At 45.4% G+C, this 13,182-nt stretch overlaps 1 protein-coding gene across 4 annotated transcripts in view; it reads left to right on the top strand.

Moving 5' to 3' along the window:
• rgs3a (regulator of G protein signaling 3a) overlaps positions 1 to 13,182 on the top strand; it is a gene marked incomplete at its 5' end in the record, with an annotated part of 320,527 nt that overhangs the window by 298,495 nt on the left and 8,850 nt on the right. Inside the window, one exon of one of the 4 annotated variants that reach the window (XM_084159874.1) lies at positions 8,421 to 8,596. The exons of the other annotated variants lie outside the window; for them this stretch is intronic. Coding sequence (XP_084016000.1) covers positions 8,553 to 8,596 — 44 coding nt within the window. Of the gene's footprint in view, positions 1 to 8,420; positions 8,597 to 13,182 lie in introns of those variants that run through there. 4 annotated transcript variants of the gene reach the window in all.

The raw sequence follows: 13,182 nt of genomic DNA, 5'->3' as shown, positions 1-13,182 counted from the left end.
TGGTGACCAGTGAGCTAAGATAAAACGGGGATTTGCCTAGCAGTGATTTATAGATGACCTGGAGCCAGTGGGTTTGGTGACGAATATGTAGTGAGGGCCAGCCAACAAGAGCGTACAGGTCACAATGGTGGGTAGTTTATGGGGCTTTGGTGACAAAACGGATGGCACTGTGATAGCCTACATCCAATTTGCTGAGTAGGGTGTTGGAGGCTATTTTGTAAATTACATCGCCGAAGTCAAGGATCGGTAGGATAGTCAGTTTTACGAGGGCATGTTTGGCAGCATGAGTGAAGGAGGCTTTGTTGCGAAATAGGAAGCCGATTCTAGATCTAACTTTTGATTGGAGATGCTTAATGTGAGTCTGGAAGGAGAGTTTACAGTCTAACCAGACACCTAGGTATTTGTAGTTGTCCACATACTCTAGGTAAGACCCGCCGAGAGTAGTGATTCTAGTCGGGTGGGCTGGTGCAAGCAGCGTTCAATTGAAGAGCATGCATTTAGTTTTACTAGTGTTTAAGAGCAGTTGGAGGCTACGGAAGGAGTGTTGTATGGCATTGAAGCTCGTTTGGAGGTTTGTTAACACAGTGTCCAATGAAGGGCCAGATGTATACAAAATGGTGTCGTCCACATAGAGGTGGATCCGAGCGTCACCAGCAGCAAGAGCGACATCATTGATATACACAGAGAATTGAGTCGGCCCGAGAATTGAACCCTGTGGCACGCCCATAGAGACGGCCAGAGGTCCAGACAACAGGCCCTCCGATTTGACATATTAAACTCTATCTGAGAAGTAGTTAGTGAACCAGGCGAGGCAGTCATTAGAGAAACCAAGGCTATTTAGTCTGCCAATAAGAATGCGGTGGTTGACAGAGTCGAAAGCCTTGGCCAGGTCGATGAAGATGGCTGCGCAGTACTGTCTTTTATCGATCACGTTTATAATATCGTTTAGGACCTTGAACGTGGCTGAGGTGCACCCATGACCAGCTCGGAAACCGGATTGCATAGCGGAGAAGGTACGGTGGGATTCGAAATGGTCGGTGATCTGTTTGTTAACTTGGCTTTCAAATACTTTTCGAAAGGCAGGGCAGGATGGATATAGGTCTATAACAGTTAGGATCTAGAGTGTCACCTCCTTTGAAGAGGGGGATGACCGCGGCAGCTTTCCAATCTCTGGGGATCTCAGACGTTACGAAAGAGAGGTTGAACAGGCTAGTAATAGGGGTTGTGACAATTTTGGCGGCTAATTTTAGAAAGAAAGGGTCCAGATTGTCTAGCCCAGCTGATTTGTAGGGGTCCAGATTTTTTAGCTCTTTCAGAACATCAGCTGTCTGAATTTGTGTGAAGGAGAAGCGGGGGGGGGGGGGGGGGGGCATGGGCAAGTTGCAGCGGAGGGTGCAGAGCTGGTGGCCGGGGTAGTGGTAGCCAGGTGGAAAGCATGGCCAGCCGTAGCAAAATGCTTGTTGAAATTCTCGATTATTGTAGATTTATCGGTGGTGACAGTGTTTCCTAGCCTCAGTGCAGTGGGCAGTTGGGAGGAGGTGCTCTTATTTTCCATGGGCTTTACAGTGTCCCAAAACTTTTTGGAGTTAGTGCTACAGGATGCAAATTCCTGTTTGAAAAAGCTAGCCTTTGCTTTCCTAACTGATTGTGTATATTGGTTCCTGACTTCCCTAAAAAGTTGCATATCGCGGGGGCTGTTCGATGCTAATGCAGTACGCCACAGGATGTTTTTGTGCTGGTCAAGGGTAGTCAAGTCTGAGGAGAACCAGGGGCTATATCTGTTCTTAATTCTTAATTTTTTGAATGGGGCATGCTTATTTAAGATTGAGAGGAAAGCACTTTTAAAGAACAACCAGGCATCCTCTACTGACGGAATGAGGTCAATATCCATCCAGGATACCCGTGCCAGGTCAATTAGAAAGGCCTGCTTGCTAAAGTGTTTTAGGGAGCGTTTGACAGTGATGAGGGGTGGTCGTTTGATCGCGGACCCATTACGGACGCAGGCAATAAAGCAGTGATCGCTGAGATCCTGGTTGAAGACAGCTGAGGTGTATTTAGAGGGTACATTTGTCAGGATGATATCTATGAGGGTGCCCATGTTTACAGATTTAGGGTTGTACCTGGTAGGTTCGTTGATAATTTGTGTGAGATTGAGGGCATCTAGTTTAGATTGTAGGTTGGCCAGGGTGTTAAGCATATCCCAGTTTAGGTCACCAAGCAGTACGAACTCTGAGGATAGATGGGGGGCAATCAGTTCACATATGGTGTCCAGGGCACAGCTCGGGCTGAGGGGGTCTGTAGCAAGCGGCAACAGTGAGAGACCTATTTCTGGAAAGGTGGATTTTTAGCAGTAGAAGCTCAAACTGTTTGGGCACAGACCTGGATAGTACGATAGAGCTCTGCAGGCTATCTCTACAGTAGATTGCAACCCCACCCCCTTTGGCAGTTCTATCGAGACGGAAAATGTTGTAGTTGGGGATGGACATTTCTGAATTTTTGGTGGCCTTCCTAAGCCAGGATTCAGACACTGCTAGAACATCAGGGTTGGCGGAGTGTGCTAGCGCAGTGAATAACTCAAACTTAGGAAGGAGGCTTCGGATATTAACGTGCAAGAAACCAAGGCTTTTACGATTACAGAAGTCAATAAATGATAACGCCTGGGGAGTAGGAGTGATACTGGGGGCTACAGGGCCTGGGTTAACCTCTACATCACCAGAGGAACAGAGGAGGAGTAGAATAAGGATATGGCTAAAGGCTTTAAGTACTGGTCTTCTAGTGCGTTGGGTATAGAGAAAAAAAGGGGCAGGTTTCCGGGCGTTGTAGAATAGATTCAGGGCATTATGTACAGAAAAGGATATGGAAGGATAGGAGTACAGTGGAGGTAAACCTAAGCGCTGGGTAACGATGAAGGAGATAGCATCACTGGAGGCACCGATTGAGTCGTTCTCCGCGTGTATGGGGGGTGTGACAAAAGAGCTATCTAAGGCAGGTTTAGCTGGGCTGGGGGATCTACAGTGAAATAGTACAATAAGAAATAAGCGAAACAGCAATAAGCAAGGCATATTGACATGGGAGAGAGGCATAAAGCAATCACAGGTGTAATTCGAGAGAGCTAAGACAACAGCTGGTAATGGCGACAAAGTTTGGGCTGAGGCTAAACATAAACAGGATTCGGTACCGTAAAATGGAACAGTCCAGCAGGCATCAGCTGTATAGCTGAGTTATCATAAGGTCCAGTGAACAGCAATAGGAGAATTCGGAGGTAGTTCGGGGGCTGCTACAGCACTAGCTAGCAAGAGGCCACGGCTAGCGTGTGCTAGCGGGCCGGGGCTAGCAGATGGATCTTCGTGGTCGACGTCGTAACGGGAAGCCTGTTGTTACCACATCAGACGATTTCGTCGGCAGACCAGTCGTGTTGGATCGGCGGGGCTCCGTGTCGACACTAGGAGGTCCCGTCCGGTTGACAAGGAGGTAGATAGCCGGGAGATGGGCCTGGCTCAAGGCTAACTCAGGGCTGATTAGCCAACCACAAAACGTCCATTTGGTTGCAGCTAGCTAGTAGCGATGAATCCGGTGTTAATGGTTCAGTGATTCCGGCAGAAAAAACAATATGTTCAGGGTCGATAACGCGTTGTGCAGACAGTGCAGACTGGCCGAATAATAGTCCAGGCTAGAGCTGGCTGGCTGGTATGTAGTGCAGGCCACGGCCACGGACAATGGTGAAGACCGCTAAACGCAACAGGAAATTTGAATTATTATGTGGATTATAATTTATGGACATTTTTGTAAGGGTTGATACATTTTTCATCAAGCCTGAAAAGTGGAAATTACAAAATGTAGAAGCCTTTTTAATACTCAAATATATTACACATTTGCATTTCCTGCATTGCAGGTAAAGTCTCAGCAACTAAAGACTGATCAAATTAATTCCTACATATGTACATGTTGAGTGGATGTCTATTGTTGTCTACTCTTGGAGGGTTTTACGATTAGCTTTTTCTGTCTAGCCTCAATTTAGCCAAATGTGACTGACCCAATTCCAAATCAAATCAAATCAAATCAAATTTTATTGGCCACATGCGCCGAATACAACAGGTGCAGACATTACAGTGAAATGTTTACTTACAGCCCTTAACCAACAATGCATTTATTTTTAATAAAAAAGTAGAATAAAACAAAAAAGTGTTGAGAAAAAAAGAGCAGAAGTAAAATAAAATAACAGTAGGGAGGCTATATATACAGGGGGGTACCGGTGCAGAGTCAATGTGCGGGGGCACCAGCTAGTTGAGGTAGTTGAAGTAATATGTACATGTGGGTAGAGTTAAAGTGACTATGCATAAATAATTAACAGAGTAGCAGCAGTGTAAAAAGATGGGGGTGGGGGGGGCAGTGCAAATAGTCCGGGTAGCCATGATTAGCTGTTCAGGAGTCTTATGGCTTGGGGGTAGAAGCTGTTGAGAAGTCTTTTGGACCTAGACTTGGCACTCCGGTACCGCTTGCCGTGCGGTAGCAGAGAGAACAGTCTATGACTAGGGTGGCTGGAGTCTTTGACAATTTTGAGGGCCTTCCTCTGACACCGCCTGGTATAGAGGTCCTGGATGGCAGGAAGCTTGGCCCCAGTGATGTACTGGGCCGTACGCACTACCCTCTGTAGTGCCTTGCGGTCGGAGGCCAAGCAGTTGCCATACCAGGCGGTGATGCAACCAGTCAGGATGCTCTCGATGGTGCAGCTGTATAATTTTTTTCGGATCTGAGGACCCATGCCAAATCTTGTCTCCTGAGGGGGAATAGGCTTTCCAATCTATGTTCTCAATATTTATGCCTAGTTAAAGGAGAATACCACTCAAAAACTGTCTTTTGGTATTTGTTTAATTTGTCCACTGTTGATACAGTCCCAAGTTTTCAAGATATGTAACTTTCAAAATACAGTAAGTGTCACAGTATGATGCGTTTATACTATAATGTTCCTCATGATGCAAAACACATCATACTGAGACACTTTCTGTATTTTGAAAGTTCTATATCTTGAAAACCTGATTGCTGACATGCAAAACATTTTGGGACTGTATCAACAGTGGACTAATGAAACAAATACCAAAATATAGTTTTGAGTGTTATTTTCCTTTAACATTCACACATACACAGAAGCCCAATGATGAACAAACACACACACACACACACACACACACCCACACACACACACACACACACACACACACACACACACACACACACACACACACACACACACACACACACACACACACACACACACACACACACACACACACACACACACACACACACACACACACACACACACTCACTCACACACACACACACACACACACACAGAGTCACTGAAACACACCAGAGCTCTAACATCAAAGACCTTGTAGCTAAGTGCTTGTGTTGCTACTGCATCCATCCCCCCAGTGATACAGTACCTCTGTATGCTATCTCAGGAATCTGGCCCTCTCTATGGGCTGAGACCCCAGCCTATTCACTGTGAGATGGAGCTCTGGGAAGATAAAACGTGACACGCCAGATGTGGGGAATAATCATGTAAAACAATATATGCAGTCTCTTACACCATCAGGCATATGTGAGTTACAGCACAGCGGGTTACAGGAACGTAGAATAGGGTTGTGGCTTTTGAGTAATTTCCCAAAAGTATTAGTAGGGAGGATTTTGCTGAACCTGGGGATTGACGTGTACAACGGTTGGATTACAATTTAATTGCGTTGGGTTGGGGTTACAGGAGTGTTTTCTTTAGGGTAATTGCATTTATATCTCTTACATGTTTCCAGTTAGTTTGTGTGCTACATATGCTACTTTGATTAAGCTCTTTGCTCAAGATGAATCTACAATGTCCTTTATTCGAACCAGTTACAATCTATTGAGTTACTCAACTATGTAGCTGTAAACTGCCCCTGTCCCTACGACCCCCATTACCTCTTCTTTAACAGGTATTATTTTTCTCTCCTTTTCTCATCCATCCATCAGCTTTCACTCTCTCCTTTGTTTTCTTTTCCCAGGAGACAAAGTTCACTCTGAAATCTGAAGCCTTGTCTTTGTAAATCATGCTCCTCCTTTTCCGCCTGTCTCTGTCTTTCACTCCTCCCCCTCTTCTTTGGTGAAGACCTCTCAACCATCCCTCTGGGCCTCCGTGTGTGTCTTGAACTTTTCCAGACTTTATCTCCTCGTCATCTTACATAACTTCTTCCTCCTGGTCCAATCACCAAAGAGTGTGTACACTATGCAACCTTCAGTCTTCTCAGAGGCCCCCCATACATATGTAGGAGGCCAGGCTAGGATACAAAGCAGTAGATCACACATTCCTGTGTCTCAAAGACCCCCTAAAGGCCGTCATTTACCGTGTGTGTGCGCTTGGGTGGAGTCCAATTTTTTTGGAACAACATGGTCCGTGTTTTGTTGTTGTTGGGTCTTCTCATTTGGGGTGAAAGCAAGGAAAAGTTGTCTTCCCTTGCTAGTAGTAGCTAACTGGCTTGAGCCTACCAAAAACATAGCAAGTTAGCTAGCCTTTAGCTTTCCACACCTCCGTGTGAAACTATCAGATGTATAATTAAATAATATGCCCTAGCAAATATTGATATACTTGCCAATGTGACCTACAACATTATCCCAGTTTAACATGCTGCTTCAATGTTTTCACTCCCATCAGCTAAAACTAGAATGTCATCATATCAGGAGAAGGCACATGGCTACCAGCATTGAAACTGTTTTACTTCTCAACAAAATACCTTTTTGGGGAGATTCTAATGTTTGTTTCATTTTTTTAAGCAGTCGCTGAGATTATATTTGGTTATCAACGCAAAATGCTACTTTAGATGCATAGCCTATGTAGATCAGACCAAGGAACCAAGCAACAGCTTCATTGCCTACACAACACTGCCCCCACAGCAGCGTAATGAACTCTCCCTAGAGTCACATTTTGGAGCTGTGCAAAAATCTGTTGATATAGCAACACAGTGATGTAAGTAGGACTATGTTACACAAGGAGCCGCCCATTTTGTGATTTGCGTAGTTTGCGTAAGGTCTGTAGACCACTTAAAGCCCATGTTTAACACACATCTCCACTTACGTACGTAGGGAGAAAATCAACACATGAGATTGTTTCGAGGAAAACTATGCAATATGGGATCAATGCTAGTGCAACTTTATGTTTTGCATAAATCGTGCATTGATGTTGCTGGACATGTTTGAGTTGTGCATTCGTATCTCACGTTCAGAATCGGCCGGTCCTGAGTTGGAATAAACCAATAACTCCTTGTGGAATGGAAAACAATTGCGACAATGTTTACTGGTATTTAATACCCTGCTATCCAAGACTATAATGGGCATTAAGCTTGGACTGTTAATTGGCTAAGTATTAATAAATGGTCCTGGGTAAGGTCTAACTGGTGACTGTGGCATAGCTTTAGTGTCTGCTTTGAGGTGGTTGTTGTAGCTAGCACCGGTTGACTGTCCTAGATACTGGCCAGTAGGGGATTATAAATTGGGAGGGAGCAGGAGCGATCAGTAAAACTGTGCTTGTGTTAAGTTTACGTCGACACAGAGTGGTGACACCCTGTTTTTGGATGGCCTATAGCGAGAGTCTATTGTAGCCGACACGTTAGGAGCCTCTGGAAGCAGAAAGTGTAGGTTTTTGAAGAGCAGATTTGATTGAATTCCAGAAAAAGTTTGTAAGAGGGAACAGGAGTTTAATGCTGAGTAGGTATGGCCTTTATCCAGACAGGCTACTAGACAGGCCACTCTCTCTCCTCACCCCGCCCTCTTTCTCACCTCCCCCTCCTCTCCCCTCTCCTTCTCTCTCACCTGCTCCCTCCTCCCCTCCCCTCCTCTCCACCTCTCCCTTCCCATGCTTGTCTGGATGTAGTACAGCTGTTTTCCTGAGCGTTCCATATCCTCTCTGATTCCCTTCCATTGTTCATTATCACCTGTGCTACAGGGTCCAGATGTTAAAGCTTCCCCAAGGCTACGATTCCTACACACCTCTCTCCCCCAGCACTGACAGACATCCGGTTATGTCTAGTAGTTGTGATAGTGATGATGGTTGTCATATTGCTGAAGTAGTAGTAATAGCTAGTTCTACAAGGTTAGGTCAGTATTAGTTGTTGCAGCAGTTGTAATAGTCTAGTATTAGAGGGTTTACTACTTGTTGTTACAGAGGTAATAGCAGTAACAGGTGTAGTTGTAACAGTAGTCGCTATTAACAGTGATTATATATTTGTGAAAATGAAAGCATTTACTACCCCATAAAACCCAGGCCTGTCCGGGCTCAGACAGAATGCAGCTCCATCCTCTCAGAATAGCACCTTGTGATTGGGTGAGCCCTGGGCCCGCCTCCCCTGGCCCCTGGACTATATAAAGCCACAACAGAGCCTCTCCGGGTTAGAGGAATGTGACAACTGAATTACCCCTGCCCTCAGCACCGCGCTCTGACGCTCTTACACGCACACACACACACACACACTATACACACAGGACTATACACAGGACTACACACAGGACCCTAAAGACTTGTGCCCATGTTCACCGCTATGGTTGACTTCTCTGAGAAGTACCTGGAAAGGTAAGAAGTTAGAACCCATGGGTGGTATGCTCTGTGTGCTCTCTGCTGCTTTAGGAAGAAATAGGGAGAGGGAGGGAGAGAAGGAGGGTGGTGATGTTTTAGGCTCTGTGGGGTACTACTGAAAAGCTGTTAGGAGGCTAGTTGACCTCTCTTCTGAATCTCATTTGCCAGTCGCTGGGTGAGAGGACTCCCGTGTGATTAAAACTATTTTGAGGAGACTTCAACTTGTAGCTAGAGATTGGCCTTGTCTTTTAATAATCGGCCTGGATTTCTTATGTGGTCTCTGTGGTTTGTTAGGTGAGTAATGTTGAGAATTTAGATTTAAATTTGGCAGACGGCTCAGTTGGGGGGGACGGGTCCGTGCAGTGTTGATTTATACATACTGAACAATGTAGGACAATTTCTATGTTCAGCATTTGCCTTGGTTAGAATAGAATGTACTACTGTATTTCCAGATGGAATTCAGATGCGCTCAGGCGGTCCTGCAAAGGCACGTTTCTGTCTCAGTGTGTTTGCCTGCTCTGTTTTGAAACAGCCTACCTCTATGCTACAGAACGACTCTGGAAGCCCACATTCTTATTTAGTCTGTGGTAAAAGAACGGGAGGACCCTACTGTCTCTTTCTCCATGATATCTCCATGAGAATGTTGTTGTCCTCATAGTGGGGAATAGCAGGGACATGCCGTGCAGCTATGCCGTGTTATGCAGACACGCGCACGCACACACACACCTTGTTATTTTTAGTATTACATTGTTATTGATTACTGCATTGTTGGGGTTAGAGTTTGCAAGAAAGGCATTTCGCTGTACTTGTGCATGTGACATTAAAACTTGAAACACACACACACAGAGACGCACAGAGGGGAGGTATGTGTGCGTTCTGTGTACACGGTGCAGGGACAGGCAAATAATCTCAGAGCGGCAGACGGTGCAAAAACAAGCCCAAAGGCGCTCACCTTGGGGTCTGGGGCTACCTCCTACCCCTCTACCCTCTACCCCCTCCCCTGGCTGTAGTGGATGGGGGCTGTCTGGAGGTGTGGAGAGGGGATCCAGTACACCGTGGGAAACAGAGCCACCGGGTGGAACAGGAAGGTGGATGTAGAAGGGATCCACTTCAAAGCAACAACAGCTGTGTTTTAACAAGCTGATGAACTGACATGGTGGAAACATCTAGTAGTTCAGAGCAGGACTGACTGTAGGCACCAGACAATGGGTGATGATAGGCAGGCGTTTTCTTTGATTCTGTTTTGGGATTTTACAGTAATATGCTTTTGTGCATCTTGTGCATCTTTCATACAGTGGTGGAAAAAGTACCCACTTTTCATACTTGAGTAAAAGTAAACATACTTTAATAGAAAATGACTCAAGTAAAAGTAAAAGTCACCCAGTAAAATATTACTTGAGTAAAAGTATTTGGTTTTAAATATATTTTAACGTGCACTTTGCAGAAATCACTTTGCCATTTAATAATTGCTAAAATTCTAATAGTTAGCCTAATTTCAGTTTATGTGATAAAACAAGCAAATATAGTGCAGAGAATCATTGTACCATCCTAACTGCTGTGAAATGTATTTTCTATAACCAAAAATATTGTTTTCAGGTGTTTGAAGCTGGTGTGAAAAATTGAAAGTAAAAGATGCAAAAACGACACTTAAGAACAGGAAGCATAGAATTAGCGCACATAGAACAGATCTACCGCTTCTTAGACTTGCTTTCAATGAGAATGACAGATCTATAACACACATTTCTCAATTTATAGCTAGAGATTGGCCTCGTCTTAATAATCGGCCTGTTTTTCTTATGTGGTCTCTGTGGTTTTTTAGGTGAGTAATGTTGAGAATTTAGATAACAATTTGGCAGACGGCTCAGTTGGGGGGTGCGGGTCCGTACAGTGTTAATTTATACATACTGAACAATGTAGGACAATTCCTATGTTCAGCATTAGCCTTGGTTAGAATAAAATGTACTACTGTATTTGGAATTCAGATGCGCTCAGGCGCTCGTGACGGCACCCAGCCGTATGGTAGCCCAAAAAGTTACATATTGCAGCTTTGAGTATTAAAAGTAAAACTATAAATCGTTTCAAATTCCTTATATTAAGTAAACCAGACGGCACCATTTCATTTAATTAATTAATTAATTTACGGATAGCCAGGGACACACTCCACCACTCAGACATAATTTACAAACGAAGCATGTGTGTTTAGGTGTCTGCCAGATCAGAGGCAGTAAATATGACCAGGGATGCTCTCTTGATAAGTGCTAGAATTGGAACATTTTCCAGTCCTGCTAAGCATTCAAAATGTACTTTTGGGTGCTAAGGAAAATGTATGGCGTAAAAAGTATATTCTTTTCGTTAGGAATGTAGTGTAAAAGTAAAAGTTGTCAAAAATATAAATAGTAAAATAAAGTACAGATACCCCAAAAAAATACTTAAGTACTACTTTAAAGTATTTTTTTCTTAAATACTTTACACATACAATAACATACTATACTATGTTATTCCTTTGTTGTTGCACATTTCTAGTACGTCAGTGCAGTTCTTTATCTCTCTATGTGATCTAACATTGGTGTTGACATGCCCCCCTGTAGCCCCTATGGCTGTCAGTCAGTCAGTCAGTCAGACAGTCACACTCTACCACATCTACAGTACAATTGCAGTGTGTCTCTCTGCACCTCCCCAGCGCTCCAGCTTTCCCCTTGAGTTCTTAGTGCCTAGCTAGCTAGAGATCCCTGGGAGTGCGGCCCAGTTTCACGGTACCAGGATTAGCCTGGAGAGAGGCTATTACTGTCTCTAATGTGAGCCAGGAGAAGTGGGAATAACACAGAGAGACCTGAGATAATTGCAACGCTAAAGACCCACCCTCCAGCCCCCTCTACACAACACAAGCACACACACACACACACGCACACACACACACACACACACACACACATCGCGGCCTGGCAGATAGGGAACATGGCGGGTAACAGAAGTATTTTCTGGATGGATGGGATTAGAGAGCATCCTAATTTGATAATCTCCCATAGAGGGATGTGGCTGTTTTTAAAGCAGATTACCCTGTCAGGGTTATGGCTATGTTTAATGAAGAGAGGAACACACACAACTTATTCCACTGCCGCTCTGTACACGGGGTATTTTATGCAGAGTTAGGAGTGGTGGGAGAGGGGTCCCCTGCCTGCCCTCTGTGGCTGTAGTGTCTTCACCATGCGGAGTGGGAGCTCTGATACTGGCCTCTGCTGTAGCCCTCAGCCCCTCAGGCCCAGTGTATGAGCTAATAATCACAGAAGCAATGTGATAGATGGCCGTAGTCGGAGAGCTGCCATGTGTGTAACCTCCTCATCACTGCCTTAGCCTGAGATGCGTTTCAGCAGCCTCACGTGCTTGGCACTCAATAACACTTATAGACTCATGGCATAGGTCTATAGAGTAGCATTAACACAAACAAGGGTATTCAACTACTGAATACCCTATTTTCAAGCAGACCACCATAGTCCCTTTGCCCAAGAAAGCGAAGGTAACCTGCCTAAATGACTACCGCCCCGTAGCACTCACGTCGGTAGCCATGAAGTGCTTTGAAAGGCTGGTCATGGCTCACATCAACACCATCATCCGGGAAACCCTAGACCCACTCCAATTCACATACCGCCCCAACAGATCCACAGATGACACAATCTCAATCGCACTCCACACTGCCCTTTCCCACCTGCACAAAAGGAACACCTATGTGAGAACGCTGTTCATTGACTACAGCTCATCGTTCAACACCACAGTGCCCACAAAGCTCATCACTAAGCTAAGGACCCTGGGACTAAACAACTCCCTCTGCAACTGGATCCTGGACTTCCTGATGGGCTGCCCCCAGGTGGTAAGGGTAGGCAACAACACATCTGTCACGCTGATCCTCAACACGGGGGCCCCTCAGGGGTGCGTGCTTAGTCCCCTCCTGTACTCCCTGTTCACCCACGACTGTGTTGCCAAGCACGACTCCAACACCATCATTAAGTTTGCTGACGATACAACAGTGGTGGGCCTGATCACCGACAACGATGAGACAGCCTATAGGGAGGAGGTCAGAAACCTGGCAGTGTGGTGCCAGGACAACAACCTCTCCCACAACGTGAGCAAGACAAAGGAGATGATCGTGGACTAGTTCCTTGGTGTCCACATCACCAACAAACTATCATGGCCCAAACACACCAAGACAGTCGTGAAGATGGCATGACAACACCTTTTCCCCCTCAGGAGACTGAAAAGATTTTGCATGGGTCCCCAGATCCTCAAAAAGTTATACAGCTGCACCATCGAGAGCATCCTGACCGGTTGCATCACCGCCTGGTATGGCAACTGCTCGGCATCTGACCGTAAGTTGCTACAGAGGGTAGTGCGTACGGCCCAGTACATTACTGGGGCAAGCTTCCTGCCATCCAGGACCTATATACTAGGCGGTGTCAGAGGAAGGCCCAAAAAATTGTAAAAGACTCCAGTCACCCAAGTCATAGACTGTTCTCTCTGCTACCGCATGGCAAGCGGTACCGGAGCGCCAAGTCTAGCTCCAAAAGGCTCCTTAACAGCTTCTACCCCCA

Source organism: Coregonus lavaretus (assembly GCF_964263955.1).
Source record: "Coregonus lavaretus genome assembly, chromosome: 4".
Taxonomy (NCBI): Eukaryota; Metazoa; Chordata; class Actinopteri; order Salmoniformes; family Salmonidae; genus Coregonus; species Coregonus lavaretus.
Note: the sequence above shows the minus strand (reverse complement) of the source record. Positions and strands in the feature narration are given on the sequence as shown.